The sequence below is a fragment of the Triturus cristatus genome, chromosome 9 (assembly GCF_964204655.1).
Source record: "Triturus cristatus chromosome 9, aTriCri1.1, whole genome shotgun sequence".
NCBI classification, from domain to species: domain Eukaryota; kingdom Metazoa; phylum Chordata; class Amphibia; order Caudata; family Salamandridae; genus Triturus; species Triturus cristatus.
The window spans coordinates 524386842-524413683 of NC_140592.1; the positions used below are offsets into that span (position 1 = coordinate 524386842).

The following is a 26842-nucleotide window of genomic DNA, read 5'->3' on the forward strand; positions in this document are numbered from 1 at the left end:
CATCAGTGATGTCACTGAAAATGTCATAAGTGATGTGATATGCGAGTGCATTGCGGGAGTGCAAGTTATAGTTAGCTTAGCTAACTATAATTGCTGAATTTCACTGGTTTTGAACGAGTGAAACTGGAGCCTAACTATAACGTCTCTGTAACCTTTGTTTTCAGTGAATTTCTAAGGTTTTTTAAAATTCTGTTTCCTAACTATAACGCCCCTGTAACCTTCTGTTTTTTCAGTGAATTTCGAAGGTTTTCTAAATGCTAATTCCTAACTATAACGTACCTGTGTGTATATATATATATATATATATATATATATATATATATATATATATATATATATATACACACACGCACACACATCTTCCTTATTGCCAGTGTCCTAAGATATAATGCACTAGGAATAAGGCAGACATGATCCGTCCCGTTTGTGATTAATTAACCAACCCACAAAGCTCTAAATCAGACGCTGAGTCAGATAAATATCCTGTTTCCCCTTCAAGTGAATCATGACACAGCAGAACAAGTGTGAGCCTCTCATGTTGGAGAGGGCTCATCTCTTAAACACTGTTCATCAGTAGCCACAAATGAGATTTCTAACAAGCAAAGCAGATGAACTTCCACCTTGGCACTTCCGCTCTTTCTGCCCCATTAAACACGCTTCCTATCACCGAGTTAGCAGGATGTGTTTAGAGGTGGATACAATTAATCAGGCCACTCAGGCTTACCTCCGCAGTTTATTGCTAAACTCTTCAAGCCAGGAGTGAATTTTTAACACCCGGACCAAGATTTCTGGTTATATATAGAGACTGCTGGCCACTACAAGCTAGAAAGCAGCGCCCATGTCCTCCTTACTGCTAACTTCAGTAAAGTCTTCCTAAAATATTTCTTTCAAGCTTGTGTTGCCAGGCGTCATGGCTTTTAGTGACCTTTTGGAAAAAGTAGGAAGCATGGGCCTTTTCCAGGTCCTCTCTGTCATGTTCCTCTCCATCCCAGTTCTAATGATTGCCAGCCACAACCTAGTACAGAACTTCAGTGCAGCTGTGCCAGAGCACCGATGCCAGATTGATGTACAGGTCAACAGCACTGCATTGAACTTGACTGAGCCCCTGGCGGCCACTGATCTCCTCCAGCTCTCCATCCCTCTGGGTGCGGATTTGAAGTATGAGAGGTGTCAGCGCTTCCAGGCCACACAGTGGCGGCTCCTGGGGACCAATGCTTCTTTGCCAGCAGCAACACTGGGTGTGGCAACAGAACCCTGCAAAGATGGATGGGTATTTGATGATAGCATCTTTGCTTCAACAATCGTTACTGAGGTATGGCTTGGTTGCAAACCTTTATGCAGGTAACAAAAAGATACTGATACCCATGTTTGATTTTGTGATGCCAGCAGTAGTGTCGCAAGGATGCCATGGAGGGGTGCAAGACAGGAAAAGGGTCCTATTGACGTATGTTGTGTAGTAAAATACAGCATTGTCAGGGTTCGATGGGCATCTCAGCACTCTGGGCCTCAGTGCCACTGCACCTGTTGCACCAAAAGTAGCTAAGCCCCTTGATGCGAGGCAAGAGGAGGAGTGCAGAGGGAACTAAGAATCTCACTTAGTTCTCTCACTAAAGGGCATATTCTCTGATCCACAATACAAATAAACAAGTATACAATGAATCATAAAATTGATGTTGACACAATGACAAGATTGGAAATTGTGATCTTTCAACCCCGGCATGTACACTTTTGAATCTATGTAGGTATGGTCATTTATTGTACTTTCCGATCATCAGATCTCTTGATTTGAACGACTCCTCTTAATTTCAGTTTGCCACTTGAGGTTCCTTTAGCACCAATATTTTTCATCTCTAAAAATACATTCCAATCATAGAATGTGTATAAAGGATAGACTTGGAGGGCAATTTGGCAGACAAGATGTACGGCCCAATATAGAGTTTGATGTAGAGTGTTCTCATCACAAAGATGATGGAGTATCCTCTCTGCCAAACTGAAGTTTCGCCTGCCTCACTTCGAGTCAGGGGGGCCTTCTATGTCAGTGGCAGAGACCACTCTGTCTCCACTGCTGGCATTCACCTCCAACGCCCGATAGAGCAAGGATCGTCAGAGGTTTTGATCATTTTCCTGCGCGCCCGATTTTGAGTAAGCCTCAAATGGTCAGTTTTTCCATCACCACTAGGTTTTACTGGACAGTAAGGGGCAGTGAAAACATTTAATCACCCCCCACACTATTGGAAACAACTGCCATGGTCTGGGAGTCGCTAGTTTTTTCATTTTCAAAAACATAATCTCGCTTTGTGATTTTGTATTTGAAAATAAAACAAAAGTTAAAAGTTGACAGATGGTACCATCATGTTGACGGAGCCATCTGTCTAAGTTTTAATACATTGACACGAACGGCTGTGAGAGCGGTTCCTGCCACTGCAAGAGATGGCTGCGGGGCGGCAGACACAGAGAGATTCGGAGGACAGGTACCCCGTACGGGCAATGAAGTGTTTTATTCCGTCGCCCTGAAGGAGCATATACGATCCCCCGAACTCTAAACCAGCCCCATAGAATCTAGCACAGCCTGGTGCATGTAGCACAGTGGGAAGAAATGCTGAATGTGGAAACACAAAAGTGATGAAACGTTTACTAAGCAAGCCTGTGCAAGTGCATAATTGGAAAAAAACTTTGTTGCCACTCCAGACAAAGAAGGAAGGAATTGGTTAATTTATATTTTAATTGGTTTGATTTGAGTTTCACTGACGTCCATGAATTCTTTGCGAAAACCATAGGTCTGCTTTATTGAGCAGGGCCACCTCGATACCAGGAAAGTGCTTGCATACTAACCAAGTCTGGGAGCGGGTATTGTGACATGAGTTGTAAATACATTAATTGATACTTACCAGGTTTAAGTGAACAACTGCTTCAGACTGAGGAAAGGTTAGGAGAGGGGTACCTGAAGAGTCAGTAATAGGAACATTACTTTTACTAAAAAATGCTGGGTGCACTGTAGTAGGGCAGATACAGTGAAAGGCTTACAGGTGTAACAAAACCATCTGTGAGAGACTAGAATCCCTGGCTGGTATTAATGTTTGCCAAGTAACACAGACGAATGCACATTCTAGCTATTTTATTACAACATTTCAAGTAAAAGTGCACAGGGTGAACGTTTGGGTGGTAGTATCTCTGAGAAAGATCCATGTAGAAAGTGTAAATAGTACTACATGCCATCCAAGTTATAAGCTGGTAAATTGCGTAATTAGACGATAAGCAAATTCTAGACCACATAATGATGAAATACAAAGATAGTAATCTTTTTCTTGAATCAGCCAACACAGAAGACATCACTGGAAAAATGGGTTTGGATTCCAGACAAAAAAAATGTAATCTATATTTGAATTTATTTATTGGTCAAAGAGATGGGAATGTGATCATTCCACTTTACAGTATACTAGTAAAGCATATGTATCAGTTAGGTAATCGTAAAAAGAAGTATATTTATAATTGAAAAATTCCAAGTTTTATCCAGAATGGGCCAATAATAGCTGTCTGAACCTGAAAATGTAATTTTCTTTACAAAATGTATTAACAGGTGCCTGGTAGCTTGGTACTATCTCATTTTCTAAAGAAAGTCAAACCGATTTTTCCTGAGAGTGATTTTGCTGCTGTTTAAGGTCTTTTACTCTCACATTGTATGGTGGTAATGCCCTACTCAATGGCCTCCCAGACTCAACACTGGCACCTCTTAGTGGTATCCTGCTTGCCACATCACGTCCCATCCAGGGCCTGAAGAAATATGATCACATTACCTCCACCCTGGTGGAACGCCATTCACTCCCATTTCCAGCCCACAGCATCTTCAAAACTAGCTGCATCATTTTCAAAGCAATCACAACCAGCACCCCGCTTATCTTGCAGACCAGCTCACTATCCCTGGTACTTTCCAGCGCACCCACAGCCAGAAGACTAACCAACTGCAGACTAAGAGAAAAAACAAGAGGCATTTTCCAACTACGTACCTAGCATCTGGAACAGCATCGCTGTATCCATCAGGACTGCCCCAATCCTACTCCAATTTAGAAAAGAGTCAAAGACGCACCTCTTTCAAGAACACTACATAACAATGCATTGACTGTCCGCAAGCTCAGAAACCTCTCCTATTATTCGTTGACTTTAAGCATGTCTTTAATACTGTACAAATCTCCGCTGCCTTTTGGCTAGGGGTTTGCTATAAAACTACCAAATACATATATACATACATACTTACAATAAAAGTCCGTAGGGCATAATGTTAACTTAAATTAACATTTTACCTCTCACAAATATAAAAAAAATGAATTTGAGGATAAAAAAACACTTACATAAATATCACTTAAATCTTAGTTTATTCTTAGATGCATAAATAATCTTTTGAAAACGTGAGCATTTATATAACATTCAGTTTTCAAAAAAATAATGAAATCAATGTAAATAATGCTATTTATAACTTTCTTTTTTTTTTACTGCTTAATAAAGATACATTTTGTACTTTAAGTGGGATTTTTTTAATTTTCGGGTTTAACATTGTGGCCATTGCCTTGGGAACAGTGTTTCTGCAGACAATTTCTCAGTATACGTAATCAGCGTGTGTGACCCATTAACCTTACTTGTGTGGAAGACGTTGTACTTGGTGGACTGCTGGAATGCATGGCCTCCTCAATCTCGACCTACCCAACCAGATAACCCCCAGGCACTGACAAAGCTGGATATAAGGTGCTCAACCCTGCAAGTACAGACATGCACAAATGCTCACTTGTGCATGTCTGTGTTTGCACATAAAGACCAGACCTATGGGCTTTGCAACGGGAAACAGCGTTTACAACGCTGTCATAACATCGCAGTGCTTTTACAACGCAGTCGTTACAAGGACCGCGTTGTTAGTACGCGATACCTTTACATCGCAAGTCATTAGAACGACTTGCTGTAGGGGGTGCTAAGGTATTGGATATGAAATCCAACACTTTCTTTGCTGTTGCGCAAACTGGAGTAGGAATAGTAAATAATACTATTTCTAGGTCCAGCACTCTCCCTACAGCAAGTCGTTCGAATGACTTGCAATGTAAAAGTATTGAGTACTAACAACGCGGTTGTTTCAATGACCGCGTTGTAAAAGCACGCGATATAATAGCATGTGTTGCAACATGCTATATTCCTTTGCAACATCCCAGTGTGACTGTGAGCCACCGGTCTGCGGTGTAACCCTGCTTCCTCATTTGTCCAAAATTGTGCCGGCCGGGGCAAACAACTGTATCTCTCTGTCCCTCAGTTACCTATTCTACACATATTGTGAGTGCTTAGTGACAAGCTAACCCTCCGTTAAGTTGTATTTATTTATAGCGGCTAGATCTACGTAAGCTGAAGGTGTCGTTGGTCGCAGCCACTAAGTCCTGCATGTGTTTTTATTTCATTTCCTTGCACAGTGGGAACTGGTGTGCGACCTCCGGCCCCTCAAGGAGATGGCCCAGTCTCTATTCATGGCAGGAGTACTGGTGGGAGCAGTCGTGTTTGGCGGACTCTCTGACAGGTGGGTACTGCGCAACACAAACTGCAGACACAGCTTCCTGACCTCACCAGCAGGGCAAGCAGAGACTTACCTTAGTACATTTTAGGCTGTGGGTGTAAGTTTCATATTTCTTAATAAACCCAGCGGCGCACCCAACTAAAAAACAGATGGAGCGAGTAGGGCGTTGTGAGCAGAGTACTTCAAAGTTTTCAGAAGGACAGAGGTTTGGGGGAGTCTTGGGGAGGCCGTGGAGGGAAGGGAAGGAAGACATTTTGAAAAGAAAACAATATTCTTACAGTCCTTCAGTTGTAGTAGGGTAGCGTGCCAGTCAGTGCATCCGATGCCCAGTGCGCGTGTCCTCAGGGATATTTGTGTTTAATGGTCCTTTTTTTTTATATAACTTGGATCTAACTCGAAGGAACAGCAGGAACTTTACAGAGATCATTTTACAGTCTAAAGGGGCATCTTAAATGGGAGGTGCCCTTCATAGTACAGTATTGTGAGTGAGGGGTCCTGTCCTGTTGAATTTGATGAACGGTTGAGGTATGCAGCACGATGCTGCATTACTGGACAGCATTGTATACATTACCTTTTTATTGTACATCAAATATTTTACGTTACAATAGTTACAATCAGAGGTCCAGGGAGATATATCGATTTACACACAATCACATGATTTTGGTCACCTTCCAGCATTTGTAGAATGGATTTAGGAGCAAAAAAGACGTCATATATAAACACATTTGCCAAATAATATTTTGCCAGTTTGAACTGCCTTGCTAAAGAAAGACAGCCTGATAGTCTGAAGAATGCATGTATGATGGGTTCTAAGCACTGCATCTGTCCTCACCTCCAAAACACAGGAGAGCTGCTGACCAGGACACCATTGGTATTTCTCTTCCTTTCCTCTTTATCAGCTCAGAAAAGGTACGCAGAGCATGTGTGTCTGCGATCCTCCATCCATGTCCCTTATAAAAAAAATAAAGCATTAAAAACAACTTTTGTTCAGTACAAAAATGAGAAGAAGCAGTGTTTACAAATGTGAAATGTTTTTCAACATCTCCTCTTGCAGAACCAACGCATTCAAAATTCTTCCTTTATTTCTAGTGCTTCGTGGTGTTTGGGGAAGGTTGGGGTGAACAAACACTTCAAAGTTTTAGAGGTTCACAATATTACACTGCATGTCCTATGTGTGGAATCTGACGTACACCCTAGTATGCCTACTGGTCTCCCAGGACCCTACTATTAACTTTAGAATACATGTAATCAGGGGGTGGTATGTCCTACCCTTGAAATAAGATACTTTCCTGCGAGCTCACTCACCAGGACCGTAATCACTCATGTTGATATTGACTCATTGGTTTAAAATCATACCTTTAAGAGCACCCCTCTTGCTTATTTGCTGTTCTATCACAAAATCGACGCTTTAGCCCCTTCGCCGCGGCAGGAATTCCGCCGCGGCGCTGGGGGGGGTTTGGGGGCAGCGCGGTGGCGCTGTGCTCGTGACGGAACCGCTCCGTCACAAGCCACGGTTGAGCTGTGCTCATGACGGAGTGGTTCCGTCACGTCTCCGCCCACTGCGCTAATCGCCCGCACAGGCGGGGAATTAGCGCCGCGTGGGCGGAGCGGCGGCCAACGGCCGCAGCATGACGGAACCACTCCGTCATGAGCACAGCGCAACCGTGGCTCATGACGGAGTGGTTCCGTCATGAGCAGGGAAGGGGTTAATATTGACCTGCCCATATATCGACTGCACAGTATTGATCAACAACATATGGTCATGATACTTAAGTGCAGTAATAAGAATAGTAAATCTATACTTTGTTGCATATGCTTACCTTGACCATATGTTTGTTGTAGATGTGAGGAAGTCGATATATGTGCAGGATGATATTATTGACCTCTAGATTGCGACCTGCAACCCTATGATTTACATACCTCATTCTTGATTGTGTATCATAATATGGTGCCTTTGCAATCCACTATCTTTTGCATGTGACAACCATGCACCCAGCAGATGATCACCCTTGTTTTTACAATTTAGGTTTGGGCGCCGATGTGTCTTACTCTGGTCTTTGCTGATGATCGCAATCATGGGCACAGGAGCGGCTTTTGCCCCAGACTTCATTTCCTACTGCATCTTCCGCTTCCTTAGTGGTGTTGGGCTCTCTGGACTTCTCTTGAATTACATTTGCCTAAGTGAGTATTACTACGGAAAATGGAAAATATTTATTGAAGAAACCTGAACATTTTAGAAGAGGGTCAAAAACACGACGGGCCAGACTGGTCCGATCGATAAAAAGGGATTGCTATCTAACCTATCTAATTATCGTCCTATCTCAATTTTAGATGGTGCGGGTAAGATGTATGGATGAGTTATTTTTAACTATAAACAAGAATGGGTGGATGAAAAAAATATCCTAGTTGATAATCCAGTAGATTTTAGGAAGGGTCTCGGAACAATTGAACAGGTAATGAACCTGTATTTGATTTGCTCCTTGCTTTTAACCTTTATTGACCTTAAATCAGCTTTTGATTTGGGTATTAGAGATCAATGAAGGCTTACATTGAACCAGCAGGGGATAAGCTACCCACTACTGAAATTCCTGCATCGTCTACATCAGCACAAGTGTGCAATGGTCTGAATAGACAGATTACTGATAGATTTCCAATCCTTTCAGGTGTGCGCCAGGTGTGTGTATTAACTCGTCTGCTTTTTTTCGTTATTCTTGAATGACGTTGGCCCACATCTGGAGAGCATGAATGTGGACAATATAATACTCTGCAACAGAAGAATCCCAGTATTACTGTTTACAGATTATGCAGTTTTCCTAACATTGACAGAGCTCTCTTTCCATAAACACCTGAAGGGTTTTATAGACTATTGCACAGAAAAGCAGCTAATTGTTAACATAGTTAAAACAAAGGTTGAGATTAAAAAAAAACCTATAAGGGGTGGTATGACTGAACCACACATGCATTTACAACGTATGCCTTTATCAATCATTGCCTTTTCCATGCATTGCCTTTAAAATACGGTCTTTTACCACGCCTATACCTTTGCCATGCACGTCTTTACAATGCAAGGTAAGTATATATAAGATAAGTGAATGTTTATATATTTATATGTATACATAAAGTTTATATAAATATGTGTATATATATATATATATATGCACTAAACAAAGGTTAAAGTAACATTATAGGTTGGAGAACATGCCAGTGACAACATTAATGTTTCAAGCTAAAACAAATGCAGACTTTCACCAGTTATACTTAGCAGAGCTAACTATAACTTGCGCCCTTGCCATGCACTGCTTATGACCTCAAATATTACATCACTCATGACATGTCTATGACATCATTTATATCACTGATGATATCTCACATGACATAATTGATTACATCATTGATAACATCATCTATGTTTCGTATTTTCACATATTGCTCTATATATTAGTATGGCATTAGAGGCCTGAAAGAAAGCACAAAATAGCTCAAAAGAATAGGAGGCATCATGGATTCTACTCTCTTAGGTGTAGAAGGCATGGGAAGCACAGGAACCCCATCCCCCAAGGCCCACATCATTAATGGTGGGTGCCCTGGTGGCCACCTAGGCCACCCATCATATATTCATTGCGGGCACAGGGGACGCCTCAAGGCCCTTGTGGCCACAGGTGTCTACTGCTGCGGGAGCCGGCATTGCTCCTGCCTGCTGGGAGCAGGTTCTTATGCTGCTTCCTCTGGGTGGAAACAATATTTTGATCTGTTTCCCTGCCCACATCAGTGTGGGCAGGGAAACAGATCAAAAGTCTGCTCCCAGCCGGCAAGAGCATTTTTAAAGCTCCCACAGGCTGGGAGAAGCCTTTGTATTTGCTCCTTCTTGACAGGAGATTAAAAAATGCTCCTGCCAAGCGGGAGTAAACACAGGTTTCCTTGTCCATGCCTGTACGGGCAGGGAAACCGCTATGTCCTAGGGGTGGGCTCCCTGGGACATAGCTGGTGACCCGGCCCCTGGGATGGGTAGTCCGGGGGCATTATTGAGTCAGAGATGGGGACCTTGCAGGTCCCATTCCTTTTAATTAGATTAGCGGGATGGCATAGTACCATTTGTTATCAACCCACTTTTCAGAAACTTTAAGGGATAGTTTATAAATATAAGTATGTTATGGGTTAAGTACCCATGATACAAAGTAGAACATGTTCATGCAAAGAGAAGTGCAAAAAAGGGCTGATGTAGACTACAACATATTCATGCAGGGAAAAGTGTGAAAAAGACATTACAGTGAAAAACCAGATCTCTTACTCTTTAATTGTATGTGTAATTTTAATTTTAGTTTTTAATTTTAATTTATTTTATATATATACCTTACTTTTTAAAATTGAGAGGTATCCCCAAACCCTCTATTTTTTTAAGAACGTTTACCACCCCATACCATTATCCATCCCTAAACCCTAACAACACCACTAGCACTCAATACCCTTACCCACTCCTAAATCCTAAAACCACCCTTACCACCCTATACCCCTCCTCATTCCTAAACCCTGAAAACTCCCTTACCACCTAATACCTCTACCGACTACTGAACTCTAAAAACACCTTTACCACCCAATACCCAAATCCCAAACACTAAAAACACCCTTACCACCTAATGCCTCTACCCACCCCAAAAACACCCTTACCACTCAATAACCTTACCATATCCTAAACTATAAAACACCTTCCTTTTCCATCCTATACCCCTATACAGCCCTACTCCATAAAAACACTCTTACCGCCCTACATCCCTACCCACCACTAAACCCTAATACCCCCTTTACCACACAATACCCTTCCCCACCCCTAAATCCTAAAAACACCCTTACCACCCTGTATGCCTAAACCATAAAAACACCCTTCCTACCCAATACTCATACTCACCGCTAAATAATAAAAACACACTTGCCCCCCAATACCCCTACCCACCCCTAAACCCTAAAAACACAATTACCTTACATTGTAAAGGCATGCGTGGTAAAGGTATAGCCGTGGTAAAAGCATGTGTTGTAAAGGCCTTGCGTGATAATGGATATGTTGTAATGGCATTGCGTGGTTCCGACCATATAGTAAGTGCTGTTTCCCCCTGTAAGGAGCTCTTTCCACATCAGCAGTGAGCAATGAGAGCAGGTGAGCAATTTTATTTGTCTGTATACACTTTGCGATAATAAGCCGGTCTGGAACCAGCATAAAGAAGGCGCTCTAGCCACCTTGAGGAAAGCTGCAGTTACTGTTATTAGTTGCAAAGAAAAGATTGGGAGTCAATTCTTGAGCTCCCTCGTGCATGTGCTTATGCAGTAGCTGCAACTATTTACTGAGAAAAAGTGTGGGGGTTCTTAGACGCTTCCATTCTCCATAAAGTGGGGAATAGATTTTTAAGAACTTTGAAATCATTGGGCCCTGGCACTCCCCTGAGTGCTCTCTATTTGGAAATGGGTTTTATACCTAATGCTGATATTATTGCCCCAGTTTTATATTGGATTCGATTACATGAAAATGAGCATGCTGATCTATGTTTGCGTTTGCAGAAAGAGGTGATTACTTCAAATAGATCATTTTAATTGCCTTGGTGGAACCACCTATGGCATGTTTTAAAGTTGCTTGACTTTGATACCATAAATGAAGATTCTTCCAGTATTGGCAACAATGCAGTTAAGAGAGTGACAGAGATGTAAATGTGGGGAACAAAGAGAAAAGCATAATCCATCCTGTTAAGAACGGCTCCATGACTCATAGCTTCTCAAATATAAAGAAAAATGTGGATTTGATTCATACCGGGATGATAGATAGCCAGAAGCAAGAAGACCCTTATGGCCCAATGGAGAAAACTTTATCCTAACAATGAATGGTGTGACTGTGCTCTTAGGGTTAGTGAAACTATTTCTCATTTCATGTTGTCTTTCCCAAAGACCATAACGGTTCGCAGGAATGCCTCACACCGTTATTTGCCAAGTATGGTACTTATAACCATGCGGATGTCATAATATTGTGCTATATCATGATGTTGCTTCCTGTATATGGTCTGCTTGGAATGTGACAGGCAAATATAGGAATAAGTACAAAAAAAGCGCTGCTGGTCCGGAAAAAAGAAATTAAACACAATGCTTGGGCCGAACTTATGGACAAAGCAACCCTAAAAGACAGCGCGAAATTTTGGTCAATCATTAATACTCCCCTTTTTTCCAATGTTAAAAATAGTGTGCTGGAAACCAATATAGCAGAGGAGGACTGGCTGTGCCATTTTAAAAATATTTATGGCAGTGATCTTGACTTAGAAACCTTTGTTGGACAAGCTTAGGAACCCTCCTCCACTTCAGTTAGGTTTAGTATAGGAGAGGTTACCAAAGCTATTGAAGATTCTGCAGGAAAGAAGGCTCCTGGACCCGACGGAGTTCCTACCGATTTGTACAAGGCCAACTCATTGTTTTGGGCCAACATATTGACAAATGTATTTAACAACTCGGTTAGTGTGGGTTTCCCTAAATCTTGGTCTCGTTCCATTATAATACCGGTGTTCAAGAAAGGTCAAAGGGCTGACCCTAGATGTTATAGGCCCATATCCCTGTTAGATTCCTCCATAAAAATCTTGGGGAAGGTTATACTTGCTAGGATAACGGGGTGGGCCACTGACAATAACATTCTATCAGATGCCCAATACGGCTTTAGAGCCGGGCGGAGCACGGAGGATCAATGTTTGAACCTCTTTTTAATAACAGCTAAATACACTAGGGCGGCTGGGGGTTCCATTTATCTGGGTTTTATGGATTTGTCCACAGCTTTTGACCTCGTAAATAGGTCAAGGCTGTGGACAAAGCTCCTGGAGATGGGACTTGACCGCTCCCTTGTGTATTTCCTTGCAGAGCTCCATAAAGACCTGAATGCCTCGATAAGGATGACGACCGAGGGGAAGTGCACGTCTAGTTTTAAGTCTAGCAGAGGGGTTCGGCAGGGATGCATACTAGCACCCATGTTGTTCACCATATACATAAATGCCTTGGAGCAAAATCTGTTGGCAGTAACGCAGGACATTCTGCGGATGGGAGGTACCCCGATTCCGGTCCTCCTATACGCGGATGATGCTGTCCTGCTGGCCAGAACCCCCTTGGCCCTCCAAAGATTGTTGGATTCGTTTGGGGACTTCATGCATAGCCTGGACCTGGTGGTTAACAACGGCAAATCACATGTTATGTCGTTGGGACAAGCAAAAAACAATGTAAAGCCATTTTTCTGTGGGGGAGTCGAAGTCTCAAGAGTGAAGGTATTCACTTACTTGGGAGTAGTTTTTGATGACAAAGGTTCTTGGACCCCCCAACTCTCAATAAAGGCAAATTCTGCGAGAAACTCCTCTGCGGCAGTACTCGGTTTTGCAAAAAGGCTGGGAGGAAAGCCGATAGAGGCAATATTAACAATCTATAAAGCTAAAACTATTTCTATTGTAAGGTATGGGGCATCAATCTGGGGTTATATTAAACATGACGTGATCCAAACGGAGGAAAATAAATTTCTGCGTTCTCGGCCTTCCCCATTCAACCGCTTCTTACTCAGTCCATTTGGAACTTGGGATTGGTTACATAGCAGACATGATTAAATTAGCACCTTTGCTGCTATGGATTAAAATATGGTTAAACCCGAACCTTACTTTAAATCACAAAATCCTAAAGGACTGTATTCGACTTGACAACAGGAATAAAATCCAGTGGCTGTCTAACATAGAGTCGTTATCTACATACATTGGGAGACCTGATATTTTCTCTAACCCAGAAACTTTATGTAAGGCAGATCTCGAGTGGGTTAAATCTAATTTCATGAAATTAAGGGAGGCCGAGCGTGAGGGAGATGAACTTCGCAAACCCTCTGTCAGGGCTCACGTCTTGGTATCCCAGTCCCCAGGGCTGTCATTATACCTTACAATAGTTTCCAACCCTTTCCATAGATGGTTGTTGACCAAATTGCGGTTCAACCAATTACATATGGTTTTATGGGATGTGGAGGGCTGGAATAGACTAGAAGATGTTGCCCCATGTAAGTGTGATGACTTTTCTCCACAAGACACTATGCACTTTATGTTCTTCTGTCCTTTTTTTAAACACGCCAGGAAAAGGTTTATCACTCCTCTGTTAAAAAGCATGAATTTTACACAGTGTAAGCCAGCCCTATTGTTCTTATACTTGCTTGAGTGTCCATTAATCATGTTTAGTGTTGCTAGTTTTTTAGTAGCAGCTGTTAGAGAAAGGAGGGTTAGACTAAAAATATTATAAGACATTGATTCCCTCTATCACTAGGAAATTGAATCTGTTTTAGCTACTTAAGTTGTTTATGATCAATCATGGAATTTTAATTGGAATATTTTTACCTGTATATTTGTTATTATTAAGATTTTAAATATTGTATTTGTATAGCATACTTTTATGATTTTAATTAATCGAATAAAGTGTAAAAAGAAGAAGAAGAAGAAGAATAAGTAACATCTAGATTTATGTGAATATGCTTGAGTAGGCTTATTGGAGTCTATTAATATACTATTCCACTTTGCTCTTTAGGACAGTTTCCTACCTTCTTGTATTAACCGTTGGATTAGATGTCGAATTTTCTCCAATTTCAAATAAACTTTTTTTGTGATTGTTTAAGAATTGTTTATTAATTGAAGCATTTTATTAATTGTATACTTGTATAGTAATCAATTGTGTGATGCATCGCAAAGTGTTCTTTTAAGGGATGATTTTTTTTTATTTTAACTGTTTTTACTGTGTATATTGTTAAGGCTTATGATGCTAACAACGAATGAATAAACAATTGGAAAAAGGACATTTTACGGTCTGCTCAAAATATACATTATTTTTACAAACTCTGCCCTCCAAAAAATTAGCAACGAGAAGTAATGTTACAGGAAATACATTTGTGAATTATGTTTTTTGGTCACAAATCATTGTCATTTTACGGAAGCTTGAGGCTAGATTCGCAGAATTGGGCTCTTTGCAACAGCAAAAATGCACTTTGGTATGTATTAATCCCAAATAGTGATTCAGTAACATGTTACAGAATCGCAATTTGGAATTGCAAATACATACAGATTCGGTGTTTGTAAGGGCGTGTTTAGGGCTTTGCTGACAAATACTGAATCAGAATGGGATGTATGAATGTTTGGCGACCATGATGCGGTCGCATACATACGCACTTTACGAGTTGGTGGTAACCCATTTGCAAATAGGAAGTGGTCCACAAGCGACCCCTTTCCCTTTGAGAATGTTTGAAACAATATTTTTAATAGCATTGTAGTGGCTCCACGTAAAACATTACTTTGTTTTCTTTTCAAACGCATCCCGTTTTCCTTTAAGAAAAACGGGATGTATTTTTAAAAAAAAATTATCTTGATTTAAAAATAATCAAAAGACATGGTTGTCTGTTGACCCTAGCAGGCCACCATCCCTGTGATGGCAGGAAATCCTAGTGGGTCACAAACTGCGACCTCCCTCATTAATATTCATGCAGTTGGTCTATTTGCGACCCACTACGAATTGCTTTTCAGGGAATAGGGGCTGGATAACCCCTTTGTACATTAGTGATAGCAATTATCAAATGGTAATTCGCAATAAACAGCTATATGGTAATTGCTATTGCTATTGTTTGCACATTTAGCCTTTAGTGGCTTAAGGCACACGCTGCAGAGATCATTGTACATCTAGCAAGTCTTGGAGTATGATACTGCTAGCAACCAGCAGTTGCTTGTACTAAAATTTAAACCAGTCCACCTATGCAGGGCCGGACCTGGAACAGCAGCCAGCTGTGGCAGATTGCTGCTTGACCGTCTCGGGGGAGTGGGGGAGCGATGGGGGGGGGGGGGGTTGCTGCTAGCAAGAAGCACTGCTCCTGCTTTTGTTACAGGGGGGCGATTTTTGCAGCACTGTGACCAAACCGCAATCCACAGGCACAAAATCAGGGCCCACCCCTCCGGCCTACAGGGTAAATGCCGAGTGTCCACTACGGACAGTCCAGCCCTGCTCCTTTGACTGAATTAACGTGAAAGATTTTGGAAAGATCTATAAAAGGTCCTGAACTTATTCCATGAATAGTTTGCAGAAGTCTGAAATTGGGAGTGGTTATTCTTAAAGACATCGAAGGCACTAGGAGTAAGGGTATGAATTAGAGATCAATGAATGACCCTGGGACACTGGAAAAGAAGATACAAGTAGTCTGAAGAAAAGGAGCAGTCCAGTTTGCATCTTATCAGATGATATAAGCAGCCTCTGTTATGCAAGCAGAGCTTCGGCAGGGTCAGTAATATATAAGTCACACTTTATTATCTTGCCTCCAAGAGGGTAAGAAGTGTGGATATGTTGCAGATTAGTCCTAACCCAAACAGGAAGAAAGAATAAACTGTGATATGAGACGAAATTTGAGCAATGTGGTGGTCTCACCCACCAGTTATTTATTCGGCTGAGCCGCCTGGTTTAGGCCTTCAAGATACAAAATGATTTTAGGGTTTAGTCAACAGCAAACGTAGTGGTATTTATAAATAGGGATGGGCGCTCCTGGAAAAATTCACTCAAATGTCTATTATGTAGACAGTGTTTGGTATGGTGCTAAAAGGGGAGAGGAGAACCACCAAACTCTTCCAACAAGACTGTGGCTTAAGCTACAGTACACGAATAGATAAAGAACCCTTAGCACACAACATATATAACATCACAGTGTACCAAATGTAAGAATTCAAAAAACAATTATTTTCATAAGAATTTTCTGATGCGAAACGTGTTCTTTTAGTTTTTCTTCAAGGTCCCTCTTTAATATCGAGAGTTGTGAATCAGTTGAAATGCCAATACCGAATGCCAACACGTGTTTCGTCGCCTTCTCAATTTACATGCGACTTTTTCAAGGCTGTATCGGCTTCAAAGAATGAATTGACGTGTGGTGTTAATTCCGACCCACACGGTTCTCCAGCGTGAGTGATAAAGCTCAATGAGAGTAAGGTGCAATCAAAAGTCTATTCGTGCGTGGATATCGTGTCCGCGTCTGTAAACGAAAGATTCTCCTCACGCCGGTACCTCGAGTACCAAGAACACGTTTCGCATCAGAAAATTCTTATGTAAATAATTGTTTTTTGAATTCTTACATTTGGTACACTGTGATGCTATATATGTTGTGTGCTAAGGGTTCTTTATCTATGATTTTAGGGTTTATTCATTCAATATATTTTCCTTTTCAAGGGCGCCTAATGCTGTTTTACCAGTGTTGCGACAGCGGATTTAGGACTCAAACTACTTCACAATCAGTTCCCCTAAACACAGTAGGGTTTGGTGAATCTCTAATCACCCTAAATGTATTAGAGTTTTTGCTAACCATTTCTCTTAGCATAAGAGAGTCCTGAGAGTCTAAGTAATAATCATAAAGCATTTTCCGTCCTCACCTAATGATAGAAAACTAACTGGCGTAGAGATAAATTAATAGAGAGTAGTGAATTACAAGACCTGTTCGTCATGCCAATCCCTTACTATCTCTCTGTTTGTGTGATCCATATTGGCATTCATTCTGCATATTTGCCTTTGTTCTCTTAGTATTGTCTGACTACATGTTATTTTTCTTTAAGGTCTAGAATGGGTCCCAACGAATTTCCGGGCGATCGTGATGTCAGTTCAGGGCTACTGCAGCACCGGGGGTCAGGTGGTCCTGGCAGGCATGGCATACTGGCTCAGAGACTGGCGCTGGCTGCAGCTTGCAATCTCTCTTCCCTTTTTCATCTTCTTCCTATATTCATGGTGAGCTCAGTGCCTTTAGTTTATAGGAATCTGTCTTTGACACCTGTGCCATTTCTTACATGTTGATTACCGTGAGGCTGCTTTCCTTGCATCCCCTGTCTGCCTTTCATCATCAATTCAGTGTCCGCTACTTTGATTATCTGATACTTAGGTACAATCAAGATGGCAAGTAACGTAGGCTGTTCAGTTTCCTTACTGAGGGGTTTCACCTTGTTTTCTCATACCCACTTGAAGATAATACACGAAGTCGGCCATTCCCCTAATGAGAACCCCCAGTGCTGGCGGCGACGCCCCCCAGAGGGAATATCGCGAATCGAATCTTCTTGCTTAAAGAACCTTTCAGATGTCTCTCTTCTACTCTGTGGATCGGTTTCCAGTTCGGGTTGATCAGCAGCGCCCTCTGCTGCTCATGCGTACATGTAGAGAAGACCTTCGCCTGCCTTTGGTTCCTCAAGGAGCACCTTTGCAGCTTTCTTGTCCATCGAGCATATCCCAAGCTCTTCATTATCGCTCACAGAGAGCATCCGAAACTGACCGCCATCCGCTGCGCATGCGCGCCAAATGAAAACAGATTGATAACATCCCCAGCTGGTCCTAGAGAAAACATGTTCAGCTACTTGTGCTCACCTGACATCAAATCATCAGCTGGGCATTTGCCGCCAGAGAGAGCATCTTCATCTGCCTGTGCTTCTTTTAAAGAGTGCACCCTTTCTGCCGATGCTGCTCCCTCAGACAGGACAGCCTTGGCTGTCACACATCCCCTGGGAGAGAAGGTGTTTGGCTGTCCATACTCAGGGAGCACAGATTCATCAGCTCAGGCCCACCTGCGGGAAACACACACAACTCGCTGCGCCCATACACAGTGACGCTCTTAGACTGCTGGTGCTCCCTAAGTGAGAGCATCCTTAGATTACCCTGCTCACTTAACGAGATCAGCTTCAGATGCCTTTACTCACTCATGAAGACCACTGTTAGCCACCAATGGTTACTTTAATCTGTACTGAGGACACCTTTCTTCACTCATGACTCTCAAGCAGTGTGGTTTTTAATATTTTTCCTGATTCACTCATACCAGCTGTCATGGCAGTACAGAGTCTACAGAAAATCCATTTGTAAGGCCCACTCATACATGCCCCACATGGTTATTTTAGTACTTTATATCTATGAATTTAATGTTACCCTTGCCCACTGATTGCCGTCTGAGACTATAGGTTCTGTGATTTGGGCTGTATACATTTTCACACTTGCTCCCTTACTAATATTATGGGGTGAAACGTTATGATGACATTACCAATGAAAACCTTTTTCAACAGAGCACATTCACTCACCATTAATTCGAAGATTTTATTTGTTAAGAAACACATATCACTTGGAGAGCTTCCTTCATTTACATTAATGTTAGATCTCAACATTTTACTTCCTGATGACTTGATCAGCACAGTTTGAAAACTATAGCATCTGCCTTTTCATAGCAGCACGATGCATCAACCAGCAGGCTACTGTATTCAATTTCCTGAGCACACCTTTTGAAGTTGAGAATCCGAAGTGCACCCTGTAGGACTGAGAAATTTGCCTTCCCTGCTTCATAAGTGGTGCGATCCTGATCAAGTTGTTTTATTTGTCTATGCATGAGTTCCCTTAATGACCCCTAAATTAGAATATGTAGAATCAGGCTAAACGCAACAATAAACACACCCAAAAAAAATCCTGACATTTTTCTGTAACTGTTCTTTCACCATTCCTTTGGCAGGTGGTTGCCAGAATCAGCTCGTTGGCTGTTAGTGAACAATAAAACCGAGACCGCCCTGAAGAACCTGCAACGAGTTGCCCGAATTAACGGGAAGAAGGAGGAAGGTGATCAGATCTCCTTGGAGGTGAGTTGATATCCCTCCATTTTTAGTAGAGGTTGGGGGAAGATAGAGTTGTCTTTATTTACCAATATGCCATTGACACCCAGTTCTATCTTTGAGTGTCATTATTGGAGGACATTTACTTTCTGGGTAACCGTCTTAGAGCTATCCGAAAAGGACCTCATCATTTCCTAAGATATGGACTCTCCAAGAATCATTTGCTCTTCATTTCATCTCCTTGAGTCTCAAATTTGGTTGATTCTTGGCTTTCCTTTCTGTCTTCACTGAAAGAGTCCGCAGTGGAATCTCTGGGCGAAACGTATTTTTCAAGCTCACATTAATCACTAGTGTCTTTCTGCTAATTTTTGGGCATCTTTGAGGCAGATTCAGACTTTTGTTGGCTACCTCTGACTTCCTTTGTGGTTCAATCTTCAGGACGGATGGCGGTAACATGCTGGGTTTGAAGGGGTCCTCCCTTATCACTGTTCCTACTAAAGACTATTCCTCACTCTAAAGCTGGCTTGACAGACGTTTCTTTCCATTTTTATTGCATTACTCCTCTCTCTAGTGCTCTGCTTAATCCCACACCTTTGCATGTCTTTCAAAATTAACTGTATTACTTTCAACTCACTTGTCTTGTTTCACACTAAGAATCGGTCTGCAAAAGTAAAGAATTCAGGTTGGTTCAGAAATGTCCATAGTTTGTAAATCCTTTTTAAGAGATGCCAAGATTCTAAAGATCTAGACTGGTTTCATCTCTGCAAACTCTCATGTTTGGAATGCCCTAGCACTGAGGGTTTTCTTAATCTTCCTCTAATATTATTCCATAAAGAAATATACTTTTAGCACTCAAAGCATAATGCATTAGGAGACAGGACGGCTGGGTGGGTTAGCAAAGGACTTGCGTCTCCATTTTAAGTGTTTGCTGTTTTCAGTCTTGTGTATGTTAGGGGAAGAGCAAGTTACAGAGTTGTGTGTTGATGATCAGCTAAGCAGAGCTTCCAATTTTAATGCTTCGGGTTGCGAGTGGAGATGAGGTTGCCAGAGGAGAGGGCTCTTGTGTGCTAGTAATGCTTGAGGTTGTCTATAAGGAAGGTGAAGATCATTGTTAATAACATGAAACTGATATATCTAGTGATGGAGGGCAGAGTGCCAGTACAAATGTGTGGACATAAGCCTTATGGCCTTGGTAGGATATTTACCACTGTAGGCCAACAAGCGGAGATTATCCATGAATAAGGCTATTGCCTATTTTATGCCTTTGGCCAGTCAGAATACAGGTTGGAATAGGTCCTGGATGATGTTGGACTGTCTTAAGAGTTATGCTTGCTGAGAGATGGCCCGTTTGAGGGCTTTATTGTATTTGGGAATTAGGTAAATTTTCTGACACTTTTTTTTATAAAGATATAGTCAGGGATGACCATTTCACACAGGAAGTGACAATAGAAAGTTTCAGGTTGTTTGGGACTGACTTGTAGAGAGGGATCTGTTGGTAATGTAAGTAAAAAGGCAGTGGGACTGCCCTGATGCTGCCTGAGGTTTGAAAGCTAGAGATGCATCAGTAGAAGGCTTGGATCATTAGTTTTTTTAATGACTTGAGAGCAGCAGGACCAGTGAGTAGTGGAATGCTCAGATAAAGAATCATGCTTGGAGAAGAGATGGATATGCAAGTTGTATTAGCAGACTGCTTAGTCTTTGAGGGAATAGAAGGCAATTATTGTTCCAGGAGTCCTATGAGCCATTTGAAGAAAATAGAGCGGATGATCCAGGTCCTAATAGCCCTGGTCAGGGAACTACAACTTATGGTAGCACAATATTACACATGTTTCCAGGACTCATCTTCTTCTGAACTTGCAAAACAACTTCCCAAAGCTTTGCCTCCACCTCATCTAAGGCCTTACACAAGACCACCCACTGTTGAAAGGAATGCTCTTGTGAAAAATTGGGCTGTTGGTTGAGGGGGGGACCCTATTCAAGCAATAGCCACAATCATTGTCATAGTGAACCACAAAAGGTCACTAAATTAAACGTATTAAACCCTTTGTTAGCTTGGGACAAAAGCAGTCAGGTTTAACTTAGAGGCAATGTGTAAAATATTTATGCAGCACACAAACAATAATAAAGTGAGAACACAATACTGAAAAAAACTCACACCAATAAAAAAACATAGAGTAAAATGTAATATATTATTTGACACCAAAACAACAAAAATTCAATCAGTAGAACCGGAGTTAACATTTTAAAACTTAAGTGAAAAATCGTACATAAAAGATAAGTGTGCCAACCACGGACATCTAGTCTTGAAAGACCAGGGCAAAGTCGAAAGTTATGGCTGAACACAATGGAGGGTGGTTTTGATACAAGAGGATTGGTCCTGGTCTCTACTTACCTTCTGACGTAGAAGAATGTTTGAGGAAAAATATGTCTGAGACTGTAAAGGTCAGCAGAGCAAGGCAACCAGTGGTGTCCAAGGAGATCTGCAGGTCAAAGTCGTGGTGAAGATTTTTATGATCGGACTTTGTCCCTTTTTTAGAAGTCAAAAATCTCCAACGGGACAAAGCTGCAGGCTGTAGCCAACAAGGGCTTCACAAGGTCAGATACCTCTTTTGCTGGAAGCTGCTGACCAGGATTTGTTGCTGCTGAGAAAAATGTAGCGGGACCTACCGCTAAGTCAGGCCAACAGGAGATGCACCTTGGGCAGATCAATTAACAGGTTTCCTCTCAGTTAGAACACTTTTTGCCTGAACATTTTTAACTCCTAAGTTCTGGTTTGGGCTATCTGGGCACCTTTAGCACAGCACCACTTCCAAGGGTCCAGGACTCACTCAGGCTGGGTCCATGTGTGGGTTCACGATGGTTGCTGCCTTTTCTCTCCCCGAGGCTCGGATCGGGGGCCAGCCAAATAGCCATTTGGGTCACTCTGGTAGTCCTGGGTTCAAGCAGAAAAGCAGGTCTCAAGCAGCATGGCAGTCCTCTGAGGGCATAAGGTAGGCTTCAGGCTGCAGGGCAGTCCTCTTGGTGTAGAAAGGCTGTCCCCTAAATTAAACAGCAGGCAGCAGGGAAGTGCTCTTAGAGTCCTCCGCAGGTCCAGAGGTAAACTGAAGAGTGGGTCTGAGGGTCCTAATTTTGTACCTGGTGCCAGACTTTAAGTAGAAGAAACTTCTGGAGTTTCCCCCCCACAGAAGTGTCTGGGATTTTCTGCCTCCCTGCCCTGGTCCTGCGATGCCTGGAGTCACAAAGGCTACTGTGAATTTCTTTGTGAGCTGAGGCAGGGTCTGTAAAGGGCAAGCGGGTCTATGCACAAAGGCCAACTACACCTAGTAATGTGACCCAGGAACCAGTATGCAGACACCAAATTGGAGGACAAGAAATGCCCTATATTATGTCTCACTAAGTGGCCTTAGAAATAGGGACTCTTACATGATTAACCAGAAAAGGTCACCTGGCTATCAAGAGGGCAAAGAGATGACTGTGACTGTGAAGACTGTTGATGTTATTGTGCTATTTGATGGTGATGATTTTGCTCCAAATAGATTTTACCTGTTGTATCGTTTGGCTCAAATAGACCAGTTGAAGATGATAAAAAGCAGTGACATAACACTAGTTGGGTTGCTAAATGTTTGCGGTGAGAAAAAGCAAAGGTTACCATTTATTCACCTGTAATTGTCAATCTAGTAATGGAAAATTGTGAATTTTCTTACTTCGAAAGGTATTGATATAGTTCTGCACCTTCCAAAATCTTGTATATGTACCGTAAGTAACTATAGTGATCCGAACAGGTATTCCCTCTTAGAAAGTGACATTATCTCACCTGAGGAGCTCGGGCACAATTGGAAGCTCACTGTAATGTCCTGCAAAGCGGGAAGTAGAAGGGTATCACTTCTAAAGCGGAAATACATTTCTTAACATCATGATGACAATTTGCTTCAGTGGCAGTGGTTGGCAGGTGCACTAAATGATGATTAGGATTTAGGGTCAGCCCCATGTAGTTAATATATTTGACAATCAAATTGATATCTTGCCTTTGAACCTAACTGGCTGTTCCAAAAGTGTTGAGAAGATTTTCAATCTCGGCCAACTAAACACACACATAATATGTATACAAGACACACGGGCAACTGCAACATTTTAGGTGGAAGATTACTTTGTTATTAGCAGCCCCACTAGAAGTCTAGAAAAGGGCACGCTAGTGGTGGCATAGCCACATTGTTGAGCACAATTTATTCATGGTCTTATATAAAGTGTTCCCTCACCCTTCCAATCGTCTTCATTGCATACTGTTTTGTTAAAATATAGGGAGAGATTATTCCATGCCCCAGTTCATTTTGGTGAATATGTATATACTGATTGATAAAGAGAGTGACACTCTCTTAAAAGTTGTTTTTTATTTTGACAAATAAATCGCAGAGAAGGAAAAGACTAGCAATATACTTTGGGTTGTTGACCTTAATGCAACTATCTCAAATCAGACGATAAAACCTTTTACTGATGATGAAAGAGAGGAAGCGATGAATTTTCCAAGGGTGGCCTTCCCATTGGGATCGAGAGTAAGTAAGAGAGGGTCGCTACTGCTGGAACCATGTAGGGAGTTAGATGCCATCATTGTGAATAGTAGAATAGAGACTGATGTTCTGGCTCATCTGACCCATAGAACATCCAATGGTTCTACGATAATTAATTACATCATGAGCTCTTAACCTGCCTTTTCCCTTATAAAGGCTGTCGCAGTAGTTGATAATAAGTGGAGTGAACATGGTATTCTATCTTTCACCATTATGGGTAACTCTGAGGCTATCTCGCAATGGCAGATTGGAGATGAGAAGCAGGTACAGTTAAAGGTCGCTAATGGTAGGGTAATATGGAATTAAGCAAATAAACTTACCCTAGCTAGTGATCTAAGCAGAGCTGTAGAAGTAATTACTGCACAAGCTTGGATTTCAGCAGGATCTTTTACTAAAGATATGGAAACATTTGTAGGGGCTAACTCAACTCTCTCAGAGAAGGCCTGCATTGAACCCAAGATGCTGGGTGAAATTCTCAATAAGGGTTTTACTCTTAATACATTGATAAATAAACTGCGAAAACGCTAACTTATTTTCCATTCTAAGGAGCGTAATAAAACCATAATCTGTCTTAAAAGGAGGAGAATGAGATGGTTGATAACACAAAAAAGGAAAGATGCTGATAGGCCATGGGTAGATATTAACTAAGCTGTTAAACAAAAATATTGTATGTCCTTCTGGGGTATCACTGGGTAATGCAGTAGCAGCACATGTAAGCCCAAAAGTAACAACATCTTGAGTGTAGATTGGAGTAAGTATATCTCAGCCTTGTGCGCCTCTAATAGTTCTGGGGCCTTTTAAGGGATCAGAACATGTCAAAATTCAGTCCTAGAACTGAGGTCGAGGTGATCCCTCTCTGTACACCTAAGCTACAAATTAAGAACACTTTTTGATCACTATTGGAGGTGCATATGTTAACCACATATATTGTCCATCTACTTAGTAATAAACAAATATAGATTAAGGTTTTGATCAACAGTATCCCGCCATGGTCTGAACCCGTCTTGTATATCAGACAGAATATTTTGTTCACTTGCCTAGACAGTAAGACGATCCAATAGAACCCGACCTATGATTTTTATCTCAGAATCCACCAATGAAATAGGTCTGTAACATGCTGGGTTTGCTCTGCTTCCCTTTTTAAAAACAGGCACAATAATAGAGTAATACATGAAAGTAGCAGAGAGTAGTGAACACCAGCATTTAGGTGCTGAGTCAACAGGGGTGCCCACATGTCAACTAGCGTTTTACCGGTGAGAAGGATTAAAATCGTTTTTTTCACCTCCTCCCACCAAAAAGTAAACCTCAGATCCTCCTGGATACCGGATGTGGTGGATTCCGTACCCTCAATGACATAAATAGCCCCAAAGTGGTCAGTCCAAGCCTGGGCCAAGATGGTAAGGGCCTGAATAGACAGCTGCTTTGAACTACACAAAGGGTGGTTCAATACCATCCGAAAGGCTGCACTGTCCCGAGTTGTGCTAGCCACTAATAAGTTCTCCCAAGCCTCCTTTTTTAAGTACCTCTTCATTTATTACAAGCTGAGCTATATATAGCCCTAGCCGTCCTTACCTCTTCCTGATTACAGGTTTTTTTTGCAGTGTCTCCAACAAAACATTATGTGCCTGGGAACACCTCTTGTCAAACACTTTGCAGTGGGGTGGAGAACACACCACCCCTGTCCTGGTGAGGGCAGTTTAGCAGTTTTGTAGATACTAGAGAAAACTTCCAAAATACTAGCATCAGGGGCTTCCACATTTAAACAATTAAAAAAATCAGAGTGACAGGTAGCAACCACATTAGAGATGAAACCGGCGAAGATAATTTTGGCCCATCTTGCCCTATGACCCTGATCCATTGTTGTAATAGGTTCCTTGGATAAGCGCGCAACATTCACGGGTGACTCGACCCACTGAAAAGTGGCAACTAATGGATTATGACCACTATATATATACCACTCAACCTTGAAATTTACAAGGAAAAAAATGAACATGCAAAGAAAATAAAATCGTCAAATATGGAGCTAACACCCCTCCCTTTGAACGTGGGATTCTTCTTTTCAAGACTAGGCTCCCCATTATTAGGCAGATTAACAAAACTATAATCAGTGATCAAATTGTTTTACATATCATCATGCCGTGTATATTTAAAATAGGCCTGATGGGTGAGCAACAATAAGATAGCCCCATTGAAATGACAGCCAATGCAGGTGTACAAATTACAATCCCCAACAACATAATCATCATAAAATTCGACAAACCAAAAAAAATCATCAATCCTATGCAAATTTGGAAAGATCAAGTGAACACCTAGGATATTAGGTGAGTTAGAGGCAACAATATCCGCTCTACAATTCAGACCTAATTTAATGAGTGTAGCCAGGGCTTTAAGTGGGGGGGGGGGGGGGGTCTGTGGGGGTCTAAGCCCCCCCCCCCAGTTTGTTTTGGGGGCCTTGAAAGAGGTCTCTAGGGGGCTCTATTTTCGGACCTCAAAGGTCAAAGGTAGGGTAAGATGTTTACCTGCATATCTTCCCATAACTGCAAGATAGACATATGGAATCTGGTATCCATGAACTCAGAATTTAATAACACATCCTTTAGTGAAGATGGTTTTTAAATTCTAAGTTTGGAAATAGCACTTTTAGAAAGTGGCTATTTTCCTGTTCAACATTTCTGTGTGCCTCTGCCTGGTTGTGTATTGACTGTCTGGTTTGTGAGGCTGGGGGTGGGGGTGGCTCCAGGAGGCTGGGTGAGTCAGCACTAGGCTGAATAGCCCCATCTACATGTAGAGTGGTGGGGAGGAGTAGCGCCTGGGTTACAATAGGGCTGTGCCTGCCTGCCACAATGCTGGCTCCACCTCCTGCAGTGTGTCTGATGTCCCTGGCCCACACTCACAAATGAAGAAGAGGTGCACTGGCAGAGTGCACCCAGAACTGGTTTAGACTGGGTCCAGGACCCCTCACACAAGAAGAACAAAGACTTTTGGGGTATAAAAGTAGGGCTGGAGCCACAGTAAAATGAGATTAGGAAACTTCGTGATCAAGAAGGAATCCCTGCCAAAAGAAGAACAGCCAGGAAGACTGAGGAAAAGTGCTGCCATTGTCGAGTGTCTGG

The 26842-nt window shown here is 41.9% G+C and overlaps 1 protein-coding gene across 1 annotated transcript in view; it reads left to right on the top strand.

The window, feature by feature from the left end:
* Positions 1-910: 910 nt before the first annotated feature.
* The window catches only part of LOC146798237 (solute carrier family 22 member 6-like), a 68357-nt gene continuing 42425 nt past the window's right edge, over positions 911-26842 (top strand). Inside the window, exons 1-5 of the mRNA XM_085627945.1 lie at positions 911-1312; positions 5445-5548; positions 7572-7726; positions 17149-17317; positions 19068-19191. Of these exons, the coding sequence (XP_085484071.1) occupies positions 911-1312; positions 5445-5548; positions 7572-7726; positions 17149-17317; positions 19068-19191 (954 nt within the window). The remainder of the gene's footprint in view (positions 1313-5444; positions 5549-7571; positions 7727-17148; positions 17318-19067; positions 19192-26842) is intronic.